At 41.4% G+C, this 18,222-nt stretch overlaps 1 protein-coding gene across 3 annotated transcripts in view; it reads right to left on the reverse strand.

Moving 5' to 3' along the window:
* Positions 1-18,222, reverse strand: part of LOC139462427 (ras association domain-containing protein 8-like) — a 78,170-nt gene that overhangs the window by 16,856 nt on the left and 43,092 nt on the right. For all 3 annotated transcript variants that reach the window (XM_071244133.1, XM_071244135.1, XM_071244134.1), the window contains exon 3: positions 621-2,143. In XM_071244133.1, the coding sequence (XP_071100234.1) occupies positions 621-1,710 (1,090 nt within the window). In that variant the 5' untranslated portion in view covers positions 1,711-2,143. The remainder of the gene's footprint in view (positions 1-620; positions 2,144-18,222) is intronic.

Raw genomic sequence — 18,222 nt, forward strand, 5'->3', positions numbered from 1 at the left:
CAGAAACAAGGGCTCTGTAACTCACCTGGCTGAAAACAATATTTTTATGTTGGGGAAGGAATGTCCTGGTGCTATCACAAATGTTCCAGCATATTTCACAGTTGTTGACTATCTGTCCTCCCTACTTTAGTTCTCTCTGCCATTATCATGCATGTAAAGTTCACATGTGTGGCCTCAAAGTTACTGAGGAGATTGTTAAATATCTGTAATTTATTCTTTATTCCCTTTAGAACCATTTTGAATAAACAGAGGACAAGTACAAGATAGCGCTTCAGCACCATTGTCTACAAAACCTGAAACTTATTGCTAAATGACACTTTGAACAAACCTACAGGGCCCCCGCTCCTCAAAGCGATCTTAGCGCTAGGATGATCGTAAGCCTATGTTAAAGTATGGGACTTACGATCACCTTAACGCTAAGATCACTTTGAGGAATGGGGCCCAGGAAACTAATTGTAATAATTATAAATCATGCCATATTGCAGCTCCCGTCTTGTTGCTTACTGTTAGATCTTCAGACAAATTGGAATGACTATTAAGTACCACTTACAAAAATGGAACACATGCACAACATCTAGTTCTTTGTTGCTTTGATATTTCCTCAAGGGGAGACTACTCACCAGTTTCTATGACATCCAGTTGAGATTCTTGTACTTTTAACCTTTCCTTCTGCATCGACACAAGACGTAAGAGTCGTGCCTTCTCAGGTTCTGGTTGATTGCTTTGTGGGTCATCTAGTCGGTACTCCGTGTGCACTGCCGTCCTCTCTGGACACTTTGAATCCCGTAAAATATCAGGAAAATTAACGTCTAAGTCATACTCCTCTAGATCTGTACTCCCCTGGTGGGAATGTCTTGGGCTATCTAAGGTATGTTCCTCTGCTGTTATTGTGTTCAAGTTACTATAAGTGCTATATCGAGTGGGTGAAGAATCCAGCTTATGGTGTATTGGGGAACTTCTCTCATAGGAATTGGGCGATGGTGAATTGCGTCTATATGTGTTTGGTGAGGGTGATCTTCCCCTGTTTTGGTCAAAAGTTGACACTGATAATTGGTGATTAGCTGGCGACAGGTTATTTATAGACCTGGATGGTAGCTGACGAACAACACTCGGTTTGCTTGGTAGGGCCGGTATTTGACCATTGAGAAGTGGGGAGTGCCTGGGTGCTGGTCTCGGTAGGTTTCCAGGGGAGTTCTGTCTTGGTGCTGGCACAGGATGGGGCGATGACCTCGTTGATGAGGTTGAAGAATGAGATGATGACCGAGGACTGATGCCATTCTCTAACAAAGTTCCTCGTTTCAAGTTTGCAGGGCTAAGGCTGCAACGACTGGATGAAGTATTGTGGGCACCACTGAATGTCAGATTGCGTTTGACGACATTTTCCGAATGTGTTTTTGGCGGGGAGAAGTTGTGTGAGAATCTGTCCGGTTGTTTATGTCGATCTCTCTGTTTAAGTTTTTCCGTTTCAGACTGACACAAAAATAGTTTCACCTCTGATGAATATTCTCCCCATTTGTGCAACACCTTTAAAGGGTGCTCTCCAGGGGTCAAAGGTCTTTCCACATCACGCCACTTCTCGATAAGAGTAAATCGACCGGTGCGGCCCATAGAATGAGCAAGTGCTATGACGACATCCTGGCAAGTGGTATCCGCAGTAACCCCGCACACCACTCGCTGGATCCCGTCCACCCAAACTTTTAACTCCATCATTGTCTCCTAGCAACCATACTTAAATCACATGACACTTCACAAGCGTCAAACATTGTAAAATGGATATTTAACACACAGAGTCCACCATTCAAACTATCCAACAAGAAAACACAAGGAAACAATCCCCTTTTTGTAGCAAATCCTCCTTCTGAGAAAAACACCAATTACTGTGGCACTAGGTCATGGGACGAAAGTGAAGTGTATAAATCCTTTATTCACTAGCAGTGGGAGGCACAAGACACGTATCATCTCCCTGCACAGACTTCAACTGTCATACCGTCTTAGCTCTCAGACCTGTTACTGTCATAATGCTGTCATCGCTCTCCTACGACAGGCAAGTCATGTGATCTGTGTGTACTTCCTCCAGCAGGTCTTGTGACATAGATCAAGCATTCACCGTTGGAAACATCACACCCACCTGTCAATGTCACATCTGAAATATAGCACAAGCAGATATATAGGTATATGTTACCAGATGTTATACAACTTAACATGGGGCATGTGTCCAGCTTAGGACCACTGTCTCATTCCTCACACAGTTGAACACTCTCTGAGAGGTTAGAAGCACATCAACAAGATGACTACAGTAAGCAAGGGATAGACACAATCAAGTCTGCAAGTCCAAAAACTACAGCTGAAATAAAATTTATTCAATTTCTGTGTCTGAAATTAAGCATGAAAATCAAGGGGTCCTTGTCATTTTCAAAAATGTTAAAAGCACAACATTTAGGGGGTCCCTAGGACCCCAGTATCCCCACCACATATTTTCATATGGAGGACTGATGAACAGGCTATACTGAACCTAAACCAAAATAGTTATGGATCATGAATAATTTTGGTGATATTTTTATGAAATTGTGTGCTCATTCTTCACTTCAAACCAATATCCCCCAAATATAAAAGATCACTTTTCTTGTTCAGTATAGATTTATATCTGATCATCTCCCATAGAAGTAGTACTAGTTGTTGTTTTCTAAAACTTAACAATGTAAACGAATAGTCTTTTCTAAAACATAACAATGTAAATGAATAGTCTGAATTGAGCTGTGAATTAGTTGGGATAAATTTGAGATGTCCCTGTACACAAACAGCCTACCATGCAGTCCTAATATCATCAGTATGCCATTCTGAAACAATGAAGAAGCTGGGGCTGGGATGAGTCCAAATTTACTACCCGGGTACCCATTCCCCTATTACCCGACCCTACCCGGGTACCCACTGTAGGGGACAAAATGAGCCCTTGCAAAAAGTATTGAGGTACACTACATAACGATCTGGTCATGCAAACACTGAAGTTGACAGAAGTTTTATCATCATTCAAACATATGAAAAGTCAGAAGGAATGTGTGCATAGTAAGAAAGAAATGTAAATATTAGTAACTTGTAGTGTAACCATGGAGTTTTGTTATTAAACAATATGTCACGTGACTAACCACAGGTCCGAGTAGTCCGTGGGCACTTCTTACTCAGCACCCACCTGACCCAAGTACCCGAGTTACCCATCCCAGCCGTAGAAGAAGTAATATTTGATCTGATATAGGTATAAAAAGCTCAGCTCTGTTTAAATTACTGGGCAAAAATATTTGGAGCTGCATAAAAAAGAAATACTTTGAAGGGGGGAAAAGTCACACCACTTGATTATTAGATATTTGAAACATGATCGTCAGGAACATTCCTGGAAATATAAATATGAGAACAAAGACAAGAGGAATGAAACTATATCAAACTTGTTCACTCCATCAGCCTGGGGTGACATTGATAATAATGACCTTACATTCCAGATGAACCCACAGCCCCGGAGCAGACGTGTGATAGATGAGGAGGCGGCCATGTTGCACGGGCATCACACATGGGAGGGAAGTCAACCCCTGCATGCCAGTGTTGATAGAAACACACAAACCTGGGGATCTCCTGCTCAGAAAGATGTTTCTGTGTCTATCTCCTATTCTAAATCAACCTTATTTCTGCCATGAACTTATTTGGTCAAAAATAATCTTAGCTTATAATTTTATAACTTATAAACTCCATAAGTAAGAAAACACTTGAAATGTTGGCAACCAAATAACTTTAATAATAGGTGGGTTTAACGCCACTTTGAACAATATTTCAGTCATATCATAGCTATGGGCTTGATGTCGGTGGAAAGCATGAAGTGACATAGGTCTCCCACGTTTATAACTTTGGGGAATCTTGGCTTCAAACCCACAGTCTAGAGTACATAAAAAGTTTCTAGGTCTTAAAAACTACTTATTTCAAAAAGAATTATTTTGAGACAAATACCAATAAAACACGGAAAAGTGAAATCTCCACTTGTTACTGTGTTGAATGCAATATTAGTTGAATGTGGTGTATACATACAAAACCTTGACAGGGCTGTAATAATGAGGCAGGTTATAGGCTTTATCAGTATTTTAACTCTAAGCAATCTAAAAACAATAGGCCTATCTAACCCTGCTGAATAGACACATTTACATTCCTGCAAGTTACTACATTGAATGGAAACTTGGGATCAGTGAAGTGCAAGGTCACCAGTTTTGTCTTATTCAAACATCATCTAAACTTGATATGGAAAAGCAAATCCAAAAATATGACATTTATTACCTTGATTACACTGAGGGTAGATATTGGTTGTTAAACAAAAGAACATTCAGAATATATGTACTTTCTAAAAATAGATCAATTCTCAGAATAACTATTTAAAAAGATTTTTTTCTGTCAGATCAAACGCTTTTGCCATAAATCAATGATGCACATAAATGAATGTGAGGGGGCTACTTCAGTGTCAAAATCATTCATAGACATCAGAAAACAGACAGCCACTGGAGCCACATGGGGACAATGGATCAGAAAACAGACAGCCACATGGAGACAATGGATCAGAAAACAGACAGCCACATGGAGACAATGGATCAGACAACAGACAGCCACTGGAGCCACATGGAGATAATGGATCAGAAAACAGACAGCCACATGGAGACAATGGATTAGACAACAGACAGCCACTGGAGCCACATGGAGACAATGGATTAGACAACAGTCAGCCACTGGAGCCACATGGAGACAATGATCAGACAGCCAAATGGTGACAATGGATCAGACAGCCAAATGGAGAAAATGGATCAGACAACAGACAGTCACATGAAGACAATGGATCAGACAGCCAAATGGTGACAATGGATCAGACAACAGACAGTCACATGAAGACAATGGATCAGACAACACACAGCCACTGGAGACACAAGGCAAGACTCATGGACCCACCAGGCAGACACACCACACTGGACATATGAAGACACACCAGTGCTTATCAGACTCAGGGTCATGAGATAAAGGACTAATTATGGGTAGACCCATATATCTGTCCGGAGTCCAGCTAATTGTGGGTTGAGGACTACTTTGTCACCAAGCTGTAGACAAAGCTGTCTTCCCAGTGGTCGGCATGGCTCTTGAAACAAGTAGGGTCTCTGCCAGGGTGTCAACAACACAGCTGTCATGACCACCTTGTGGTGTACCACATTTCCTCTAAATTGGGAAGATACAATATGTAACAGTAATGACCACTGAAGAAAGATGATTTGTGGGGTTGGCTTGGAGAGGATTTAAATACCTGTTCATACATGTCTTACAAGAAATCTGCTTCTAGCGCTTAGGTTATTACTTTGGTCAATTCACTGTTGTTAAAGTTTGATGTTTAGTAGGCAAGTAGTTGGTGAACTGGCTATCATGAGGGCCTGTGAGTAGTTAAGTCTGGAACAGAAACAGCAGGAGCTGATAGAGCAAGCTACAATGTGTGTGTGAGTTGGGTTTAACGCCGCTTTTAACAGTATTCAAGTTAAATCACAGCGTGGGAGGAAAGCCTGAAGTGATGCAGGTCTCAGACGTTTACCACTTCAGTGAAACCCACGAGCATGGGTATGGTGCTGACAAACCTAGAAACATAATCGGGTGAACCAGGTTCGAACCCACAATCATAGGCTTCTGGCATGCTCTAGGGTCGCCACTCTGCACAGTGAATCGCGGCGCCTTAGACGACTGGGCCACCCGTGCCCTCCCCCCCAAAGCTACTGTGTAACCCCCTGATCACATTTTAGTCACATATTCCCACAGATGTTGGGCACTGAGCATCTGTACTGCACATAATCCCTTGCTGCTAAAATCATATTCTCTCATCACACTGGTGTTTTTGAACCTTCTTGTTGTCTTGCAAAGGCGAGAACACCTTCACTGGCTTAAATTCATACTCACTTATTGACACCAATATTGTTTCAACACCACTAACACAATGTTTTTGAACATTCATCTTGCCTTGAGAGAAGCAAGATATCTTTACTGACATAAAATCATACTTACTCATTAACTCCCATATTGGATTTAACACAACTGTAAGATGGTCCTGAACGTTCATCCTGCTTTGTATAGACTAGAATGCCTTCACTAGACCAACATACACATCATTCCAGTACATCAAACAATTCCACATCCTCCAACATACAGACATCAAGCATCATTAAGAGTCATTATATTCATCAACACACTACTAATGAAATACAAGATCAATACCTATAAAGCATCCCCCAGGACATGGGGGTGGGATGAAGTAAACAGTACCTGAAGAATTATACAGGTAGCGTACCCAACTCCTACGGAACTGGCTAATTATAGGATGCTGGAAGCAACAATTTCTGCAAATGAACCAAGCATGACATTCTGCAGGTACATACATGTCCCCAAATGGTTTTCTCTTAATTGTCAATCAGGGAACTAACTTCAAAGTCTGCACTAATCTACACTGAATATTCTTAGCAGGGTTGTACTTTGACTTACAAAAGTCAGGGTTCAGGGGACCTCCTAGACTAACATCTAGTATCTGAAATGAACACATCGTACAGAAAAACACAGTTGTTAAATTATCTTAATAAAAACATAATAAAAAGGAGCCAAGAGACTCTCTTCATTTTCAGATACTGCAGTAATCTAGACTTGCCAAACATTATAGACCTGCATGGGCTGTATTTGATATATTTGTATCAGGGTCTGTAAAACTAGGGACCTCCAATAATGTATTTTAAGGGTCCTTGCAGGCAATATGAGGGTCGTGTAAATTAATTAAATGGTGTAGTGTACTGGACATTTAGATAATTACTTTAGAGCCTGGAATGAATCAATGATCATGTGGACAGTGGTCATGGTTGAAGGGTGAAATAACTGACACCAATAACCTCTCTTGATGAAGTGTGGGTTACAATGAATGTTATTGTGTGTCCCTCAGGATACAGGATAATTTTATTCTGCGTCCATTCTCTACATTTGTGCGTCGCGCAAAACCCTGTTAGTGTTCAAATGTGAGCACATCCATTTTCATGTTTATACCTCCATAAATGCAAAAAAATAAAATTCTTATAGATAAATATTCAACAAGAATAACTTCCCAGACTGTTTACTTAATCAGTTACACAAAATAACTGTAGGCAACAATACCATATGATTGTCATTGATCAGCACAATAATGCAACACAAGCCTCACCCATTCTATAAGCCAGCCAATAATGAAACAGCAGTCAATTAGTAGGTGTGTCCTAATTCTTCTTGTGAAAACATATTAAAAAAATTGCTGAAATACCAATCAAAAATGTCATGAAAGCACTCACTTCCAATTTATTTATATCATATTGGAAAATTAACTGGCAGTTCTAAATGTAATCTATAAACCTAACTCTGACTCATCCTATGATTAATTGCAAGGACAGTTTGCAGATGTATCAGTGTTTAAACTTGGTGTGGGAGGACAGTCTCAAGTAATGTCAGTCTCACATTCCTTAAACCATATTAATTTCCCTTCTGCCCAGCCCTTACTGTAATGCTATAGCCCTAAATGAAGCAAGTTGAGATTGTTCACAGGTTCAGAATCTCCCATCTCACTGGGGCTCCTTTTCAATTTCAATATAGTTGTGTGATTCTATCAAAACCAGATATTTTCAGACACTAGTCTACAGTTTGTGATGCAGGTCCTCCATGGTCAACTTGAAAGCCCTGAGCATGGGTGTGGTGCTGACAGACATATAAGCATAATTATTGGTGTGACTTTGGAATCCTGGCACTACAAAGGGATGCAACTCAGTAAATTATTGTGCATTAGATTAAAGGTCAGGAGTAATGGGTGCAAAGTCAGAATGGAATGCGAACACCAGTTTCTTGTAGAGTAACCATAGAGTTCTAGATATTGGGTGTCATTAAACAACATATCACGTGACAAACCACGGATCCAGGTAGTTCTGTGGGTACCCACGTCCTTCTCATTACCCAAGTCACCCTTCCCAGGCGTAACAGGATCATTGACTTCAAACTTCAAATTCCTTAGTTACAGTGCACAAAGAAGAAGTATGTCGAATATGGCAATCATGGACAGCAATGACATCATTTCTACCTGCCCCATTAATCTGCTGCCTACCCCTAACCCTACCCCTATCCCACACAGTGATCAGCATGGAAGCTTAAACCTACACAAGCAAACAACCTGTCCTCCATGTGTAGATGATCTAATGAACCTTGACACCTTAATCGAGAACAGTTCAAGTATCAGTAAGCCATGTGCTGAACAAACAGATCACAGGTGCACTGAAGCATGATCAGGAACATAGGTGGTTCTGACTGATTGGGCAGGGCTGCCTTGAGTCAGGATCACCTATGCTGAGTGAGAGGCCTGTGTTTAATTCTTCTCCAGGGGCATAAATTGGACATTGATGGATTCTTCCCGAGGGAGGTCACCTCCTGCTTGTTGGTAGCAGTGTGATTCTCACATACATTAGAGCACCCACACTTGTAGGTGTTGACACACAAAGGCAGCAACTTGTGTGAAGTGTCAAGGGTCTCTCTCGGAAAGTAAGTCTGAGCCAGGGACACTGTAACTATACACATTTTTGTTGGTGCCTGTTTTTAACTTGCATTCCCTGTTGACAATAAATAATTTTTACTTACAGAAACAAATACATGTTTGTTTATTCTTCATTGACACAAAGTTAAACCTTGTTGACCTGTTAAGTGAGTGAGTTCGGTTTAATGCTGCTTTGAACAGTATTCCAGTTATCATGGTTATACCACAGCATTTCAGCTCGATGTTGGAAGAAAGCCTGAAGTGTTGCTGGACGCAGGACGGGTATGATGCTTACTAACACAGAAACATCATCTAAGCAAACTGGGATTAAAACCCACAATCATAGGTTCCTGCAGCAGCGAATTGCGGTACCTTAGACAACCGTGCCACACACTGCTCCTTAACCTGTAAAGAATTTAGGTGAAAGATGAAAGATCTCAAACAGCAATTTAACACAAGCCTGTCTTGCTACTGGATAACGTACATGAATGGTCTTACCAATTGATAATTCTCATTGCCATACTTGGTCTCGTCACAATATGGCTGAAATATGCCTGATGTGACGTTAAACACTCACTGTGACGGCCAAACCTCACTCACTGCCAACAATTTCCTTGTCCACAGGTTAAAGCGTTCAGTCGTCATACTGTAGGCCCACGTTTGATTTCCCACATGAAATGTGTACAACACATACTATCTCACTATTTTGTGAAGAAAATCAGCAAATCGCCAGCATCTTTTGCTGACCAACCATCACAATGTTTGGGCCAAGTGATACAAAAATGCTCAGAAAAATTAGAAACTTTGTCTTCAGAATGCAGACCATCAGATTTTCTTACACGGGGGAAAAAAACATTATAGCTACACAATGAGAAGTTTCACATATCCGAGATCCGTTTCTGACAGCGGGTGACACTTGAGGCAGTACTACACCACAAGATCAGTGCAGTGAGGGTGCTTCCTCCGACTGACACATTCACACCATGTTCCACAGCTCCATAAATACAGGTCTTCCAGGACAAACCATTACATCATAGAGCATCACTCCTGAACACATGGTGACAATTATAGCAAAACTTTCTGAACATGTCACATGTAAATTACAGTTAACGTGGCTAAACCTCTTTAAAATGTCACATGACATTAACAGCCAAATCTTTTTATATTGCTCTGAGCCACAGGGTTTTTGATTAATAGCTAAATCCTCTTTTAAATGCCCAAATGACACCCAAACCTCTCCATCATGCCATATTAAAATACCAGCCAAGTCTCAAAATGACATAATTTAACAATATTACAGCCAAATCTTTTCAAATGAGTCAGTGAGTATGGTTTTACGCCGCTTTTAGCAATATTCCAGCAATATCACGGAGGGGGGTCACCAGAAATGGGCTTCACACATTGTACCCATGTCGGGAATCAAACCCGGGTCTTCGGCATGACGAGCGATCGCTTTAACCACTAGGCTACCCGACCGCCCCCTTTTCATATGAATCATGGCAATCATGTAAGAGCTTCAGGGGCGGTCAGGTAGCCTAGTGGTTAAAGCGATCGCTCGTCACGCCGAAGACCCGGGTTCAATTCCCGACATGGGTACAATGTGTGAAGCCCATTTCTGGTGTCCCCTGCCGTGATATTGCTGGAATATTGCTAAAAGCAGCCTAAACCATACTCACTCACTCACTGTAAGAGCTTTATAATAAAACATAACAACAGACAACCCTCAACATCATAACACATACAGTACCGCAAATATTCACATGTCAGGACGTTTTCGGCTCTTTCCTATTTTTTTTCAAATGTCTTCCTCATGTTTGTTTGTTGGTTAACACAGCTCTCAGCAATATTTCAGCTGTATGATGATGACCTTTAAATAATGGAGTTTGGACCAAACAATCCAGTGACTGATATCGCAAGCATTGTTCCACACCTTCGGGGGCTGATGACACACAATCTACCAAGTCAGCGAGCCTGACCAGGAGATCCACTTGGTCTCCTCTAACAACCAGCATGGGTTGCTGGGTACCAATTCTAACCTGGAATCCCTGGAAGCTCCCCATGATGTCAAGTTATTCAGTATCTTATAGTCATGGATACACTAGAGTGAGTGAGTAAGTATGGTTTTACGCCGCTTTTAGCAATATTCCAGCAATATCACGGCGGCGGACACCAGAAATGGGCTTCACATGTTGTACCCATGTCGGGAATCGAACCAGGGTCTTCAGCGTGAAGAGCAAACACTTTAACTACGAGGCTATCCGACCGCCCCCGGATACACTAGAAAGACCTTGTACGGAGACACTTGACATGACAGCCATCTGGAAGAACCTGTGTGTGTGTCATCATATCCTGGCCACACTGGTCAGTGTTCACACTATCAATCCCAGGTTTACCTGATGTGGGGCAATGATTCTGTCACATCTTCACACCATCATGTATGGCATGTTTGTACATAATCAGCAAAACTTTTGCAAGCAGCCAATCCTTTCTCATATCAAAACATGTCTTTGAACATTTATACCATCAAACTACAAACTTCAAATATATGTTTCCATTAGATGAAAATAGAATGTTTTTCGAGTGGTAAGATTATTCCAATTACCCATCCAGACAAAATAATAAATTTGATAAATAATCAACATTACCTGTGACATTTCCCATCAAACCACTTGAGTATCTGATAGATGCCCTTCTATGACTAACCCTCCAAAACTCCAAACACTGTCACCTAACACCTGACCCTGCAAGGAGTCATGGATCACTTGGGACAAGGGATCTTGTCACAACACCGATAAGGAACAGGTAGGATTACAGCAACTCATACCCTCCCCAAGTTGGGTTACACTCTGCAGTGCTAGCCGGGCAGGTATAATGAGAGACTTAGCATTGCAACAACAGCTCAGGGAGAGAGCAAGCAGACACAACAATGACTTAATTGCCAGCAACAAAATGGCTGCTTGTGTAATAATAGGATTGTTATTACTATTATATAGCAGGCAGATTACATCATTGTGTTGACAAACGCACTGTTGTGTTGTGTGTGCGGATGGGTAATAGCATTGTTATGACAAGAACAATGCGGCCACACTGTGTCAATATTTACATACCCACTGTTAATGGTTTGGTTAATAGACCCCGATGAGAACAGACTTTACAATCTTCTCTGACAAGCAAACTTAAACTTCATAGTATGCATGCTTGTAAACTTGCTGATACTGTATATAACATTCCATAAATCAACAAGTTAATCAGTTAATAATTATGCAGGAGATTGTTTTAACAAAGCTATCAAAGAATACTACTTCTACTATACATTTGCATCAGCAAGCGATTAAGCGACTTAAATTTAACATCGTTTTGAAAAGAATTTCAGTTAAATCACAGATTGCCTCATTTTTTCAAACATCTTCCCAATGTTTGCTTGTTTGTTGTTTAATACTGCACTCCACAATCTTCCAGCTATAATGACAGTGGTGTGTAAATTACCAAGTCTGGACAAGACAATCCAGTGAATGATATTGTGAGCAACGATCCATGCCATTGGGGTACAAAGAGACGCAAATCATTGAATCTGACCATGCGATCAATTAAGTAACCTCTTAAAACCAGTAAAAACTGCTGGGGACCAATTCAAACCGGAATACCTACTTGGGATAATAAGTATAAGGGCTGTGACAAGTCCAAATTTACTACCCGGGTAATACCCCCTATTTCCTGACACTACCCAGGTACCCACTGTAGGTCTCAAAAGTTGGGAACAAAATGTCTGATTGGGAATTGTATTACCACAGCCCTGGCAAAAACTATTTAGATACATGTATCAAACAATCATATCATGCTTACACTGAAGTTGACTGAAGCTGTATCTTTACTCAAACATATACAAGTCAAAAGGAATGTGTGCATCGTCAGAAAGAAATGGGAATATAAGCGACTTGTAGTGTAACCAGTGAACTATATAGTGAGTTTTTGTCGTTAAACAATATATGACATGACTAACCATGGGTCCTATATGATATGACTAACCATGGGTCCTATATATCTATGGGTCTGGGTAGTAACTGTGGGTGCCCGGGTCCTACTCAGGATCCACCTTACCCGACTACCCAAGTTACCCGTCCAAACCCTAGTACATTAACACTTCTCCAACGAGTTTGGGGGCGGTCGGGTAGCCTACTGGTTAAAGCTTTTGCTCTTCACACCAAAGTGAGTGAGTGAGTGGGTTGGGTTTAACACCGCTTTTAACAGTATTCCAGTTGCGTGTCAGCTGAACGTGGGAGAAAAGCCCGAAGTGATGCAGGTCTCAGACGTTAACCACTTCGGTGAAACCCACGAGCACGGGTATGGTGCTGACAAACCTGGAAACATAATCGGGGCAAACCGGGATTCGAACCCACAATCATAGGTTTCTGGCGTGTCCAAGGGACGCAACTCTGCACAGCGAATTGCGGCGCCTTAGAAGGCTGGGCCACCCGTGCCCCCTCGTCACGCCAAAGACCCAGATTCGATTCCTAACATGGGTACAATGTGTGATGCCCATTTCTATTGTCCCCCCTCGCGATATTGCTGGATTATTGGTAAAAGCGGGGTAAAACCACTCACTCACTCCAATGAGTTTACATCTGCTTTTCAGACTGACTGTCGAAATCTGTTCTGTTGGACTCTGACAAGGGGGACAGACTTTACATTGTATATGTGAACCGTCAACAATAATAAATGTACCCATAGCCTTGACAGAAGTACGGTCAGGACCCATCTATCAACACTAGGTTGAACCACCGCATGATGTGACAACTTTTGTTCATGACTCATCGTCAGTCATTCTGATCAGCCAGCCATGATACTAATACACACCTAACTGTCACACTGCCTTGCCTTCAAAGCTTGGAGTATCTACACCTTATAGCAACAATCCATTGGTTATTGGTTAGACAATGTGTATTTATTAGGTTGTCATTCACAAAAACCTTGAATTAGATGGTAATGTATCTAGGCAGGGTTAGGATACAACTATACTTTCCTTGATAGGATGCTTGTATGTTAAGGGTGGATGACTGTTGTTTTTTGCCAGTCAGCAATTAACTTGCTGTATCACTGTTTTGTAGCCTCTAAACAATCAAGTCTGGTCCAGGCAAACCTTGGTGGTCAAGGAGAGGTGAAATGAGGTTCAACGTCTGGCTCCAAATTATTGCACTTACATTGTGATGTGCGTGTGCACGTGCACGTGCGCGTGTGGCTGCTTGTACTAGTCCAGATTTGTGCCAGTCATAAAATATTATCACACTGAGATACCATTCAGCAGTTTAACATGAATACCCCACTCATTATACATTATACTGAGTCAAAAGCGATCTGTCCTTGTTTTATCAACTTTATCATGTTTATGCTGAGTGATAGGCAGGGGTACCAACAAGTACCATATTAAACATCTTGGGGGATCGAAACACCAACCTTCTGCTCTCTAGGCACATGCTCGATTCATATCCAGAAGCTGTCTTTCAACAGCAGACTAATAGTGAATGCAATTTAGGAAGACTGAATGTTGTTTTATGCTGAAGTCATAAAATATTCCAGTTACATTGTTGTGCAGTAAATAATCAAGTCTGGACCAGACAATCCAGCCATTGGCAGCTCTGATTATAGTCTGATAGAAAGTCATGATTCCTCGTGGGGTAGAATTGGTCCCCAGCAACTGGTCGTAAAGGTGACTTTGGTGAAAGTTGGTTGATGATGTTACATGGCCTAATTGTGTGGATTGTTGCTAACCTTGAAAATGGTGGCAGAGCTTGTTTCATCCTATAGCCAGTAAATCTGCATTGTGATAATTCTTTGCAAATTTGGAAAGGTTCACAATAGTCATCCATAAATATATACAGATAATGTTTATTTCACAAATGACAAGTGAGGGAGGGAGGGAGGGAGGGAGTGTTCAGGTTATATCACGTTGTGGGGGGAAAGCCTGTGAAGTGATGCAGGCCTCAGACATTTACCATTTTGGTGAAACCCACGATGCAGGTATGGTGCTGATAAACCTAGAACCATTTGTGGTGTGCCCAAGGGATGCAACTCTGCACAGAAAACTGTGACACGACCAGACCATCAGTCCCTCAAGCAAGTCATAAAACACACTTATTGTTTATCAGACATCAACCATTCATCAAGCTGACTTCATCAAACAACATTCATGACATTTAAAGAGGCAAATATAAGATAAGATAATATTTATTGCTACACATTTCATTAAAGGACAGATGCTATGTAAAACACAGCTATCAATTCATCAAATAAGGAAATAAAACCATCTGCCTTTAAAAAGAAGAACACATGGATGTTAACTTGACACCAGAGGGCAATCAAGGAAGTATCCCACTGCTAGATGACGTAGATCTTCTCAAGCAGTGAGTAGCAGGAGGAAAATACCTCAAGATAGGCCATCTGCAGTCAGGATTCACAGCTTCATTAATACAAAAAACAGAATTGGGTAAAATACCACTTCTAATTCTTTCAGCTCTGAAAATACCACAAGGCCACAAAAAATATTTTCAGTTCTTCAGACAGCAAGATAGACACAGGAAGGATGCCATTGCATAAGCATGACTGTTCTCTGACCCTCTACAAGATCATGGCTGTTCTCTGACCCTCTACAAGATCATGGCTGTTCTCTGACCCTCTACAAGATCATGACTGTTCTCTGACCCTCTACAAGATCATGACTGTTCTCTGACCCTTTACAAGATCATGACTGTTCTCTGACCCTCTACAAGATCATGACTGTTCTCTGACCCTTTACAAGATCATGACTGTTCTCTGACCCTCTACAAGATCATGGAAAACCAAACACATCACAAGCAACACTCACCCCACATACACAGCAACAACAGAAGAGAAGGTTTCCGACCCATCAACACTGTACCTGTATCATCAGAAGTTCCATGGTAGGGATGTGGCAGTTATTCAGTATCATATCTCAATATGAGGCTGTTGATACAAGATGCCTCTGTGCAAGCTCTGCATCATGATACAAGAAATTCTTTCACATATGTAAAGAAAATTCCAATAAATATCAGATATCAGATGAAAAGTTCGTAAGTCTGAGATTCCATCAAAGAAACCTTTAAAAATATTTCCATCCTACTCTCTTGAGCATCCGAATATGTTTGGTACCTTATACTACCATCTAAAGCTCTATTTCTCCCCTCCACCTAGAGATATCAAAGCACCATGCACCAAGGACAATGTCCACCCACTTTCCCACTGCGTACCAACCAGCACACAGCTGGAGAGGGTCCATGAACTCAACCATCCCTCTCTTATCTCGCATCTCCAGGAGACGTTCTATCACACTGTCCATATGTCACAGGTATCTCTAATTTCAGCTAAAACAACACCATCTTTCTCTCTTCATCCCTGCTACATCCATTGTCAGGGTCCAGATGCCCTTTGCTGTCAAGTTTAAGTGGTGAAACAAATATGTCCGTCTCCTGCAACAAGCTTCAGTGACATGTGGCCCTGAGTAGATCAAACCCCTAGTCTGCCCCCAGCCCTACTTCACCCCCAGCCCTACTCCGCCCCCACCCTCACTCTCACTCCTTGACACCCTCTCGCATGCCCCCCACCCTCCTATTGTCTAAGTGTGGCATTATCTAGATGAGGGGAGGGTCATGGCAATCTACTTAGTACAAACATGTGGGGTATCAAAGGTGAATCTCATCCAATTCAGCATGGAAAGGTTAAATTCTGCACAGCTTTCACAATAGCAGATAGGGAATTGTGTAACAAATAGTTAGGAGTGTCATATTGTGATATACAGCTACATCTGATAGATCAGGGAAAGTATAAACACAAGTCACGATAAATTAACACAAACACATTAAATGGCCTGGCCGGGCCCGTGTGCGCGCGCATTAAAAGTCCAAAGTAAGTAAGTAAGTAATTAACACAAATAAGCAATTTGAATTAAAAATTAAAATAAGCAACCCTAACGCCCCCCCCCCCCCCCCAGGTTGCCTCACCTTTTGGACACACCCTCCTTGGCAAGCGCATGTTAAATCTCCAAAAGTAAGTCAGTCAGTAATTAACACAAAGCTCCTCCTGCAAGTGGCCATTCTAACCCAGAGATGAAGCTTAATGTCCAGATTTTAGAGACAATTCTTTTCACCTGTCTTTTGCATTTAGTTGTATCAAACCTGTGTTAGAGCTAGAGGGTCTATATACCTTAATCACAACACATCAGTTTATTTTGGACCAAGTCTCCACCTGATATGTCTGCACAAGGAAGGGAGCTAGATATACTGAAGCATTATCATGATAATGGTAGTTACAGTTCCACCTGCTACGTCTGTATGGGGAAAGGAACTATGGATCATGGTAGGCAGAGCTGTAAGCTTTATGCCAGTCTGGACTATTATTTGAAATGAGAAGTCAGTGGCATAGATAGGGACATAAATTGTGTGTCTTTACACCTACTGGTGTCTACATGAGCCATTGAGATTTCCTCTACCAAAGCGACAGCACATTTGTATACTTTTCCATGTTTCTGATACAAATACTTTATATAAAATGCGTGGAAACAGGTGAAGGGAACAAGCCAGCTGTGACACAATGCTATTGTAAACACTTGTCGGACAATGTATTCACACGACACTGTGCGAGATTATCATCCAGATTCCATGCATTCCTGAACAAAAGCTAGTGTAGAAACAGCTTCAGATAATTTTGTCCTTGAATGTCACCTCACTCGCATCCCCCCCCCTCATATCAGTGCATAGTATCACCACCCTTGTATTATTTTCGAGCACCATCTTCCTTGCATCATCTACCTGGTATGAGTTCCCACATCATCTTCTAGTAAGCCCTTTCTTGTATCAGCTCCATTGTATCACCAACGTCATATTAAATTCTCTGTATCGCCACCCTTGTATCACCTTCTTCAGTGCATAACCTTCCATTTTGTATCACCTCCCTCGTATCATCTTCTTGCATCACCTTACTCGTATCACCTTACTTGTACCACTTCCCCAATATCACCTCCTTGGAATCACCAGCCCAGGCTTTCTGACAGTTCATTTTCTACGACACTAATTGATTGTCAACAAGAATGTCCCGAGCGTTTTCTTCAGATGACACTATGACATAGAAGAATGTCTAGTCAAAACCTCATATCATCTTTCTTGTATCACCTCCCTTGTATTACTAACCTTGTATCTCCTCTTGAATCACCTCTATTGTATCAACTCCTTCGTATCACCTCCATTGTATTACTAACCTCGTATCTCCTCTTGAATCACCTCTATTGTATCAACTCCTTTGTATCACCTCCCTTGTATTACTAACCTCGTATCTCCTCTTGAATCACCTCTATTGTATCAACTCCTTCGTATCACCTCCCTTGTATTACTAACCTCGTATCTCCTCTTGAATCACCTCTAATGTATCAACTCCTTCGTATCACCTCCTTTGTATTACTAACCTCATATCTCCTCTTGAATCACCTCTATTGTATCAACTTTATCGTATCACCTCCCTTGTATTACTAACCTTGTATCTCCTCTTGAATCACCTCTATTGTATCAACTCCTTCGTATACCGTCCCTTGTATTACTAACCTTGTATCTCCTCTTGAATCACCTCTATTGTATCAA

This window comes from Haliotis cracherodii, unplaced genomic scaffold (assembly GCF_022045235.1).
Source record: "Haliotis cracherodii isolate W230 unplaced genomic scaffold, xgHalCrac1.p SCAF_15, whole genome shotgun sequence".
In the NCBI taxonomy this organism is placed as follows: Eukaryota; Metazoa; Mollusca; class Gastropoda; order Lepetellida; family Haliotidae; genus Haliotis; species Haliotis cracherodii.